Raw genomic sequence first — 11,838 nt, forward strand, 5'->3', positions numbered from 1 at the left:
GTGCATGTGCACGAATCGTCACATCCGTTCCTTCTTAAAAGGAATGTTCATTGAACATTAGGAATTCGTCATACACACACACGCGCACACACACACGCCGCGCTGTTCGGGCCAGTATCCCGCACAAGTCGTTCCTTTCTTCCCCACGAGCACCGAGCCAGAGCGGAGTTTCAGAACAATTCTTCACCGTAGATACCACTCGAGTGCACAATATAAGACCATAATTAACAGTATGTACAACATCTCAAACAAGAGAACGAACAAAAAATGAAACTAAACGAAGCGCACTTGTAATGTACAAAACAAGGAAATGTAGTCTTAGCGAGGTACCTCCCTGTCCACTACTCGGTTACGGAGGTAGTACCTAGCGGCTGGAATACGTCTGCCAGATTGGAATGCCTCCTCCTCGAGAAGGGCGCCTCCGAGCTGCGACTGCATGAGGTGTTCCAGTTCTTCACATGGACTGAAATTTTTGTGCCTGCGCTCTGACCGCTTTTCTGCAATGCAGGGTTATTTACAATGGCGGGCTCCGTGCGAAGGTTATCCTCCCCCTCCTGTTCCCTTGAGGCAGCTGTTTCAGAAAGAGGCGAGCACGTTGGTGCTTGCTTTAACCGGTTAGCATGGACCACAGCGGTTGAGGCCCCTGCGATCTCCCGAGTCCGAAAATTAACCGGCGATAGCTGCTCTACTATGCGGTAAGGTCCTTTCCATTTGGGCGTTAACTTACGGGCAAGCCCTGCCTTGACCTGCACACACTCAAGGTATACGCGGTCTCCCACCCTGAAAGGAACCGCCCCAGCCCTAGTGTCGAACCGCCTTTTTCTTTTGTCGGCTGCTTCCCGTAATGCTTCGGCTGTTACGTCATGGGCCACTTGCAATCGAGACGTCAGTTCGGCTCGATAATAATCTAGTGGCCCGTATGGCACCCGTCTCTGTCCATCAACCACCGCATTCGGTGTGTCTGGGTCGCGACCGTACAAGAGGAAGAAAGGGGAGTCACCGGAGCTCTCGTGCATCGCCGTGTTGTAAGAAAAAACAGCAAACGGTATCCAGAGGTGCCAATCCTGTTGGTCTCGCGAAACATAATGGGATAACAGTTTGCTTGCTGTTTGATTAAGCCTCTCCACAGCACCGTTACAAGCCGGGTTGTAAGGGGTGGTCTGTCTTTTGTCAATTCCCAGAAGGTTATACACATCTTTCATCAACCTCGACACAAAGTTTGACCCTTGATCCGTTAACAACTGCCGTGGAACGCCGTGCCGCAGAACCACTGTTTCTACAAAGGCACGTGCCACAGTTTCTGCTTTTTGGTCGGGCAGTGCTGTTATCTCAGCATACTTCGTTACGTGGTCAACGCACACCAGTACATATTTGTTTCCTGTTGTCGTAGTCGGAAGAGGGCCTAGGATATCCATGCCAACCCTCTCAAAAGGCGTCGAGACTTCCTCGAATTCCTGAAGGGGGGCCGGCCTGCGGTTTTTCGGAGTTTTTCTTTCCAGGCAAGAACGGCAGTTAGCGCAGTACTCTTTAACATCTGAACGCATGCCCTGCCAATAGTAGTAGCGCTCCAACCTCCTTTGCGTCTTCATTACTCCAAAATGGCCCGCGTATGGGGCATCGTGAAAAACCCTCAAGACGTGCGGCACCATTGACTTTGGTACCACCACTCTTTCCCACACCTGGCTAGCCTTCCTTCCTGACCGCGTAGGCCGGGTGCGCTTTCGTAGGGTTCCTTCGTTGTCAAGAAAGTAACAATTGTCGGGATCCCGGGCGATCCCCCCAGAAATATCATGAAATATTTTCTCTGGCCCTTTGTCCTTTCGCTGCTCGGTGCGGAGATCGTTTGTATCTATGGCAGGACAAAACTCATTCACGGTGCGTACCAGGTTAGCTCGACTTAATGCGCCCGCGTTAGTGTGCACCTTGCCTGGCTTGTGTTCTATCTCGAAATCGTATTCCTGAAGTTGCAGATTCCAGCGCGCGAGGCGCGAGCTCGGATCCTTCACGTTTAGAAGCCACATAAGGGGTTGGCAGTCGGTTTCTAGCCTGAATCTGTGGCCATAGAGGTAGTACCGAAAGTGCCGAACGGCCCGAACCACTGCAAGACACTCCCGCTCAGTGGCACTGTACCGCTGCTCGACTGGACTGAATTGCCGGCTCGCGAACGCGATAGTGTGCTCCTTGCCGTCAAAATTCTGAGACAGCACTGCACCCGCTGCAAACTTCGAGGCGTCAGTCGCTACAATGAAAGGCTGGCTGAAGTTTGGATATCCTAGCAAGGGAGCGGTTATTAATTTTTCCTTTAGTTCTTCGAACGCCACCTCTGCCTCCTCCGACCATACGAACTCTTATGTTTTTTGCTGTTAGTGCAGTCAGTGGCTTTGCGATTCGGGCGAAATCTCGCACATGCCTTCGGTAGTATCCGACTAAGCCAAGAAACTCGCGAACGCCTCGAACTCCAGTTGGTCTAGGGAAGTCGCGGACGCTACTTAACTTTCCCGCTTCAGGTTCTACGCCGTCTGCGGAAACGATATGTCCAAGGTATTTGACCTGCCGCTGTAGAAGTTGGCACTTTGAAGGTTTCAATTTTAAGCCAGCAGCTCGCAATCTGACCAGCACTTCCTCAATGGCCTCCAAGTGTTCGGGAAAGGTGCTGCTGTAAATTATTATATCGTCCATGTAGACGAAGCACCTCTTTCCCAGCAAACCGGCCAAGATTACGTCCGCAGTTCTCTGCCAGACTGCAGGGCTGTTAACAAGTCCCATCGGCATGCGTCTCCACTGAAAGTGGCCAGACGGGGTGTTAAATGCGGTTTTGTCGACATCGTTTGGATCCATTTCGATCTGCCAGAACCCCGATGCGAGGTCGACAACTGTAAAATACTTGGCTGACCCAAGCTGCGTGAGGGTTTCCTGCACCTTTGGCAGTGGGTGGGGATCTATCCTTGTAATGGAATTCAATCGCCGGTATTCTATTACCAGTCGAAATGAACCATCGGGTTTCTCAACTAGAAGTGCTGGTGCCCCCCACGGCGACTTGGAATGCTCAACAATGCCTTTGTCGATTAGCTCTTGGACCTGCCTATCCATTTCCTCTCTTTGTGAGTAGGGAATTCTATAGGCCCGTTGGTACACTGGTGGCGAGTCGCGAGTCGTAATGCGGTGTTTAATCACTCCGCACTTTCCCAGGTCAGCTTCGATGCAGCGAACACATCCGAGTAGCGCCGTAGGAGACCCTCAACTCTTCCTCGCTCTTTGCAGTCGATGTGAGAGAGGTCAAACTGCAGGTTCCCTTCTTTTCCTTTCCTTTCATTGACGAGGCCCGTAGTGCAAATCGGGGTACCCTGGTCATCTACCTCAGCCGTGGAGAATGTAGCTATGTTTTTGTTTTTCGGCAGGTGAAGCTCTTGTTGCGAGTAGTTACATAAGCGGACGGGAACCCTTTTCTTTGAGTCAACCGTGACCAAACAGCCCGCCACACTCAGTCCTATTGCGAGCCCCTCTATAGGTTCAACGACTCCTATGTGTCCCTCATCAATCTGAGCTGACATCGCTCCCACACAGATTATCTCTGACCGAGGCGGCACCACTGTTTCTCTCGTTGTCCTAACACTAACGCCCGCGTGTGTTAGCGAGCCCTGTTTCGCGCTGTGTTCCCCATAGTCCACTCGGGCAACGTACTCGGCCTCTCGATTTGCTAATGGGACCAAAGCAACGCGACAGGAAAGCCAGTTCTGGCTTAATATGAGATCGATGCCATGCTGCCGTAACAGGTCCTGACCTACGAGGCCCGATATACCATCCGGCAACGACACAGCATCGGAACAAATGTAGCTGGGATGGTCAAAACTTTCGTTCCCGAATGTGAAGCGCAAAAGGTACAGTCCTCCCGTGCCGAGGTCAGCTCCTGTGATGCCCACGAATCTTACTTTCGGAGATTCTCGGGCCTCATGCACCTGCCTGTCTCCCTTCCTTGTCAGCAGATCAAAAAACGTTTGCTTAAGGAGAGTTATCCGGGAGCCAGTGTCAACCAACAGATTGCAAGTGACCCCGTTTACCACGAATTTGGCAATCGGGCAGGATTCTCCAAAAACGCTTACAATAGCACAGCTATTACTGCTCTCCCCCCCAACCGGCTCGGCTGCGGGGGACTCTACGCGTTTTTTGGCACAATGTATCTTTGTTCCATCCCCGTGTTGGTCGGCGCGCGCTGCTGCCCATTTGGCGTACCAGATTCGCGGTTTAGCTCGGGACAGTATCTGGCAACGTGTCCGTACCCTCTGCAAGCATAACAGCGAACCTGCCTCCTTTCACGGTTCCGGAAATTGCCCCTGTTATTTAACTGTAGGCCTTCCGCGAGGAGCGCCTCCAGCCGGTCTAGCCTATCGGTCAACTGAGTAACATTCGCGTCGGCGCTTGCACTTTTTGGCTCTGTTACAATCCGCACCTTCTCCTCACTGGAGACAAGCAACTCATTACGCTCCTCGTCTACAGCTGCCTCTACCGCTCCTTCAAAAGTAGACGGCGCCTTAGACAGAACAAACCTGCGCACCGGATCCCTCAATCCAGTGATGAACTGGGACGTCATCTGCTCCAGAGGCAGCTCTCTGGCGTGCTTTTGCTTCGAACTATCAGGCCCCGGTTCTCGCGCTAGGGTTTCGTTCCCAAGGAAGCGAAGGCGGGAGGCAAACGCGCGTGCGTCTTCCCCCGGCTTCTGCCGAGCGTCGAGGAACCGCCTGAGCTTTACGCTAGAAGGTTCCCTGTCAAAATATTTAAACGCTAGCTTTTTAAATTCAGCCAACGTGCCCGCCTTCCTGACTCCCTCATCTCTCCAGGCAAAATCATGTGCTGCCCCTGACATGCGACATTTCGCCATTCCCAGCTGTTGTGCATCCGTTAACCCGCCCATTTTGCACACCTGCTCCAACATGTCAAAAAATTCAACAATAGACGGCCCCTGACCGTAGCCAGTGAATCTCTCCACCATGTTTGCTAATCCAAGTACGCTTGCCCCAAAGGGCTGTGCACTCGAGTGGGCTCCTTCCATATTAGACCAAATATAGTCAGTGCCTCAAGCTCCTATCGCCGGGGGTGCAGTCCAGCTTTTGCCCAATGATTTAAGTCTGGACCCCACTTCTGACAACAATGTGATGAGCCAGTTTCTTAAAAAGGCCCTGGGTCCACACTGGGCATGAGGATATTGATGCACAGACTCCAAAATGATTTTGAAGTGATTTAAATAAAGCATCTGGCTCGATGCCGCTTACGGGACAGAAGCTGGGCTCGTCGTCGCCGGGGCTGAGTCAGCGTGGTGTGGCACGGGCTCGATGAATGGCTGGTTGTCTGCAGCGGCCGGGCTGGGAGTTCCTCGTGGCTGTGCTGCCCTCGTTCTCGGCTGGTCGTTGGATGAGCTGCCAGGCGTGGAGGCGCGTTGGCGAAGGTCGAACGTTAGCGACGGCTAGACCCCGGGCTCAGGTCAATGCGCAGCCCCAGTCTTCTGCCTCGCTCCGTCTCCGGCCCTCTCGTCCACTCGCCCCGATCGCTCTTCCCCTTCCTCCCGTCGGCTTCCGCTTTTAAAGCCTTTGCTTCTTTCTTCAGCCGTGGCCGCGCCTTTGTCCACTCCGACGTGGCTCTCGAGGGGTGCATAATGACGGGGACACTCAAGCGTCGTTCGACAGGGCCGTCGACGGTTACCATATATGGTCATGTTTCTCCGCCACAACCAAATATGGTCATGTCTCTCCGCTGCGACCCGACGCCAGGACGGCGCGGCCAACCGTCTCCAGGAAAAGTCACTGACCGGCTCGCCGTGGCACCGGTGCATGTGCACGAATCGTCACAAAGACGATGGGTGAGCTCGATGCCACGAGGCTCGATAGACACATCTAGGTGCTGGCTGCAGTGCTCGATGATTATTTTTTCGGTACTATGCCATGATTGGTTGCTCGCATCTTCCACTCCATAAAGCACTAGATTATTTCCTCGTTCTCATTTTCAGCGTCGTGCAGACGAGCTGTCAACGTTGCAATCTCAGCTTGGCGCTCGGCTGTCGTGGATTTGGTATTTTCTACGTGATGTTTTGTTGAATGGAAGGAAGCGCATTCGGCTTCGATCTTAGAAAGGCGGTTGTTAACTTCACTGAGTTTTCGTGGTCGGCCAGAGATGATTTGACACATTTTAACTCTTTTAGGACAGTTAACTGCCCGGACTGGTTGGCTTGGATGGCTTTGAGCAGATCTGATGTAGATGACTCAGTGGATCCAGGATTGAACTCGATATCACCGGCCAGCAGGAGAGAGTCAGATATGGCGCGAGAACATTCATAGACTGTATCGCATACGCAGTGTGGGCTTCGCAGCACGAATAAAAGCGGTTACTAGAGCCTTTTGCATGTATGGAATGACAATTGCTCACCTGCACAAACAAGACGGGAAAGATTCGCCGGTGAGTGTGGCCCATCGTTTCCGTGTCTCCAAGCCCACTCTGTACACTTCCATACTTTTACGTCACTTTGGATGCTGTTGTCAAAAGGGGGACCACAGCTCAGTCACAGTGTTGAAAGGCAGCTTTTACTTGGATCGCCCTGCATCATCATGTATGGCATGGTGATGAAAGAAAATATTAATATTATTATTATCATTATAAAGTTGCCGCAAGGCTCACGTCGACCGACATCTGCGACAATCAATGCAAGGGTGACCCGCATGCTCGTAACGTACGTGTAAGAGGCAACTGCATTACCTTCGCTGCCTCCTTGAGCGCAGTGAGCCCAGATGCGGCATAGTGGACGCCAGGCTACGGGGGACTGGAGGGGAAGGAAAGGGCGAACGCCCGATTTCAAGCGCTAAGCAACTTAGCGGGGCCGCACAAATCGTCTGATCCATCCCCATCCTTCGCGCCCCTGCTATTCTATTACGGCGAACGACTTGCGATATAGCGGTTTAACCTCTGGATTTATCCTCCCCCTCACAAAGAGCTCAGCCGCAGCTCCAGGACTTATTCAAACACATTCCCAAAGCTACACAGATAGAGCAGTATGTATACCCAGTAACATATCGTAGCGTCTGCCCCTGTTGCGCCGACACACTCTTCTACATCACGTGATTTGAGCGATGCGAGGAACGGCGACACCGTGACGGGCAAGAAGGGCTCGTTCAGCAAGTTCGTCGAGCAGCCGTGAACAGTGGAGTCCTGGATGAGGAAGCCACCCGCTTGACCACTCAAACGAGATCAATATCTTTGCGCCTAATAAATGTTTCTCCTCCTACCCACGAAAACATTGAGCAAAGTTACCTTCGGCAGTGCGATAAAGAGTAAAAAAGTTCCAGAAAAAAATGGGAAGTGTTGTGCGCAGTCTGGTGGGCTTGGCGCGGAATGACCCGCCATGAAGGAAGTCTACGAAATGACGCGCCACTATCTTCCCAATTTGCTGACACCCACTGTGGAACGAGTTTGTTCATATTTTTCGACTCCATGGCTGCTACGCTAACAAATTTGCGGTCAGGCTGGCGAAGGGTATCAGTTACGCGGATCTTGCCTTCGCTGACAGGTGTCGCATTGAATGCTCGTGTCGCGAGTATCTGTTTATGTGCATCCAGACTACAAAAAGTGACTTGACGATAGTTGTGTCGCTTTGTCAAGTATGACATTGCTTTTACTTTTCTGATCAGTGATTGTTAATGTAATTTATTTCCAGATTTCATTGTTTTTAGGCAACTAATTGGCAAATTAAATTCATCACTTTTCAAAAGTAATTCTACAATTTATAAAATACATGCAGCATCGGACGAGGAATAGGAAAGAACAGTTTATGTCACTCACTTCAGCCTTGTCGGGTCCGCTGAAGTGTATGTGAACATGCAGGTACTGGCGACCCGTGTAGCCTGAATGGTTCTTTTGGTTGGGTCCATTCCACTGGTTCCCCTTCTCGCCGATGAAGTAGCGACCCCACTGGTCGCCGTGGCCCGTGTACCCGATTCGGAAGCGCTTATTGGAGGCCTGCTCGCCGCTTCCTACCTGCAGACACCACCTTGAACGGAGTGGAAACAGAGAAGAAAAAATAAAGAACCACAAGGTTATTACGCCATAGCAGCGAGAACTGCATCGAACCTGCACTGGCTTCTTCGTTCATATCAGTCAGCGAAGAAAAGAAAAAAACAGCACTCTTCAATCGTCGATACTGAACAGAGGCTGTATGCCGAGAACACTTGCCTTCCTTAACGCTGCGCAACTCTTCAAAATCACATCTTCGTCGTCACGTGTTACGTTTTGTGCCAAGGCGTGCCGAAAAGATCAGACAAGTTCCGGGTGAACGACGTTTATTAACCCATGCTTGTGGGTTGAGGCTCGAGCAAGAAAAAGAGCCGCTAGCAAGCGGCACTCTGCTTTTAATACTTAGTGACGCATGCGCACTTCGCAGAGTGCTCTTATCGACATGAGCGCCAGCCGACACAACACAACCTCCCCTTTTAATGAAGCACAAAGTCAATCAGAGTCCATCTTCGAATCTATCTGGTGGGCGACGATTTCGCATGGGGTAGCGTCTTGCCTCGGCGGGTGCTGGTGTTGCCTGTTGCACAACCGGAGTTACCCTGGACGGTTGTGGACTGGAAGGAACTGGTGCGCCGGCAGTCTCAGGATAAACCAGGAAGTCGCTGGTCGTAACTTCACCAGCTGTTCCATGCCTAGGGGTAACGTCCTCAGCAGGCCTCTGTAGCAGCTGATCCTGGTGTGGACGCCAGGTGAAGGTGCCCCTCTTGTTGGTTGCACGTACTTGGAAAGAGACAGGTCCTATTTGAGCAACAATGACAGCGGGCGCCCACTTTGGTTTTTCAGAATAGTTACTTGCTAACACGTTGTCGCGTACCAAGAAGTGACGTTCCCGACACGGACGACTTAGTGCCTTAGTGCACTGTCCGTGTGCTACTCTTTCCCCCAGGGAAGGCTTCACGGCATCTAGCCGACAGCGTAAGCGTCGTCCTAGGAGCAATGCCGCTGGTGGTTCACGAGTCGTCGCATGTGGCGTGTTGTGATACGACAGCAAAAATTTATCCAGCTTTACCTGCAGTGTCCCTCCTGTGCCGTCTTTGCGCAGCGCATTCTTAAAGGTCTGGATGAAACGCTCTGCCAACACATTGGAGCTGGGGTGGTAGGGAGCCCTGAGGACGTGCCGCGCTCCCATTGCCTGCACCAAGTGCTTGAACTCCTGCGAAACAAACTGGTCCATTATCGGAAACAATTGTTTCGGAGAAATCAAAACGTGCGAAGAGCCCGGTCAAACAACGAATCGTGCTTTGTGTAGCTGTCGATCTCATTTCAAGAACATCTGGCTATTTAGAATGTGCGTCGACCACCACTAAAAACATGGTATTCTGAAAAGTTCCCGCAAAGTCTACGTGAACACGCTGCCACGGTGAAGTCGACCATGACCACGGGTGAAGAGGTGCGTTGATTGGAGCGTTACGTTGCTCTTGACAACTAGCGCAGCTTCTGATAAGAAGTTCGAGGTCCACCTCAAGAGTTGGCCACCACACGTAGCTGCGTGCTAGTTCTTAGCTGCGCACGATGCCGGGATGGCCGTCATGGAGTTCGCCCTGAACGAACTCTTGCAGCTTTGCAGGAACGACTACTCTTGCGCCAAGCATGACGCATCCCTGATGCACCGTCAGTTCGTTGCACCTGCGAAAAAAAGGCTTCAACTGCTCATCCGTGATCGACATGGGGCATCCCATATTTGTGAATTCCTTCACTTGACAAAGAAGTCAGTATTTACTTGTGGCAGCCGCGATATCTCGACTAGAAACAGGCAACGAGTCCAATCGCAACGAATATGTTTCTTCTGTTTCTTTGGTTTCCACTTCAAGATCTGGCAGCGGCAGACGCGAGCAGAAATCGGCTTCTGCGTTTTCGCTCGATTTCTTGACGATAAGATTGTACTAGTAAGCAGCCAACGTAACGGCCCAGCGTTGCAAACGACCAGCCGCGATGGTGGAAATCCCGGTTGCCAGGCCGAATATTGTTTGAAGAGGCTCATGGTCTGTGACCAAGGTGAATGAGCGCCCATAAAGATAGAAGTCCAACTTCTTAACACCGAAAATGATGGCTAACGCTTTTTTCTTCAGTTGACTGTATTTCTTTTCCGCTTCAGATGGCTTTCTTGAAGCGTAAGCAATGGGCCGTGCCCTTTCATCATCGTAGACATGAAATAGGACCGCTCCTACACCATGCTGCGACGCTTCGCATGATAGCCTAAGTTTCCTTTCATGGTCATAGTGTGCGAGCGTAGGTGGTTTGCCAATAGCGCTTTCACTTGGTTGAAGGCTTCTCTAGCATGCTCGTCCCAGTGCCACGCTACCTTTTTTTGGAGAAGTCTGAAAAATGGTTGTTGTTGCTAACTGGGGCACGAACTTGCTGTAATAGTTGACAACGCCCAACAAAGACTGAAGCTGCTTCTTTCATTTCGGCTCTGGTGCCTGTAGAAGTGCGTCAGCTTTATCTGACAATGGAGAAATGCCTTCAGCACTGATTTTGTGGCCAAGGTAGTGAAGTTCGCTTTAAAAAAACGAGCACTTCTCTTTCTTTACCCTGACACCTCGGCTTTGAAGACGCTCCCGCAGCGCTTAGAGATTAGCTAAGTGGTCGTCTACTGTTTTCCCAGTTACCAAAATATCATCTGGAGTAACACGAACAATTGAGCGAGTTGGTACATCATTTTAAAACTTTCGAAAGCGCTGCTACAGGGGACATCAAGAGAAAGAAACCGAAGGACAAGCGCTACTATCAACTGAAGTTTATTGGAAAAAACGCACAAGGTTAAATAGCTCACACAAGGCAGCCAGAAGCGCATGCGCCTACCCCCAGAATGACGCAACGAATGACTGTGTTGAATTAAGATACCGAATTTCACAATCATAGATGACAAGACCTGGTGTGCTGACGCACATGTCGGAGTTTTTGTGAATATGAAATGCCTCAGATAATTCTCTTGTTAGCTGATTGGAATGCATATACAGAATTTTTGTACTATTGAACAGAGGTACACATGCATTTTTTTCCAACTGGTTAGAATTGTTAAGTTTGCAGTCTCTGTAATGCAGGGCCAAATTAGAGGAAGGAGCCCCCTTTAAAGACAAATTATGTTGGCGTAGCCATGTGTTTATACATTTACCAGTTTCGCCTATATAACTCTTCCCTGCATGTGAACGGTACTTCATATACCACTCCCTCGGCACAAGGTGTAAGCAGCAATTCATGTTTTATATTGCACTGTTTTTTACTTTCTTGACTTGTCTTTCTAATCTGGCTCTCCTATCAACAATAGCACCAATTTTTCCAAGTTTTTGGGGAGCTGACAACAGTACCCTTACCCCATATCTAGTGGCTACGTGTTTTAATCGGTGGGATATTCTCTGAATATCCGGAATTACTGCACACTTTCTTTTCTCGTTACTGGGAGGCTCTGGTGAATCGGGTTTATCGAATGATATAAGCTTTTTCAGGAGTTTATTGCAGGCTAGCGCAATAACGTCATTAGGGAAACCTGCTGACTTCAGCCTCTGGACGTGCTGCTTGAAACTTATCCATAGCGTAAACACACGAGTTAGCTATTGCTGATCCTAAGCACGACACTCCTATGCCGCACTTTACCAGCTTGGAATGCCCTGAGTGGAAGCTAAGCAAAGGCTTTTCCGAACGTTGCAGAACATGTGCGTCAGCACACCATCTGTTGTCATCCATGATTGTGAAATTCGGTATCTTAATTCAACACAGTGATTCGTTGCGTCATTCGGGGGGTAGGCGCATGCGATGCTGGCTGCCTTGTGTGAGCTATTTAACCTT

At 50.6% G+C, this 11,838-nt stretch overlaps 1 protein-coding gene across 1 annotated transcript in view; it reads right to left on the reverse strand.

Moving 5' to 3' along the window:
- LOC144109893 (uncharacterized) overlaps positions 1–8,682 on the reverse strand; it is a 651,790-nt gene extending 643,108 nt beyond the window's left edge. The window contains exons 1-2 of the mRNA XM_077642657.1: positions 8,591–8,682; positions 7,822–8,029 (exon numbers count right to left, since the gene is read on the reverse strand). Of these exons, the coding sequence (XP_077498783.1) occupies positions 7,822–8,029; positions 8,591–8,682 (300 nt within the window). The remainder of the gene's footprint in view (positions 1–7,821; positions 8,030–8,590) is intronic.
- Positions 8,683–11,838: the final 3,156 nt, after the last annotated feature.

Source organism: Amblyomma americanum, chromosome 11 (assembly GCF_052857255.1).
Source record: "Amblyomma americanum isolate KBUSLIRL-KWMA chromosome 11, ASM5285725v1, whole genome shotgun sequence".
NCBI classification, from domain to species: domain Eukaryota; kingdom Metazoa; phylum Arthropoda; class Arachnida; order Ixodida; family Ixodidae; genus Amblyomma; species Amblyomma americanum.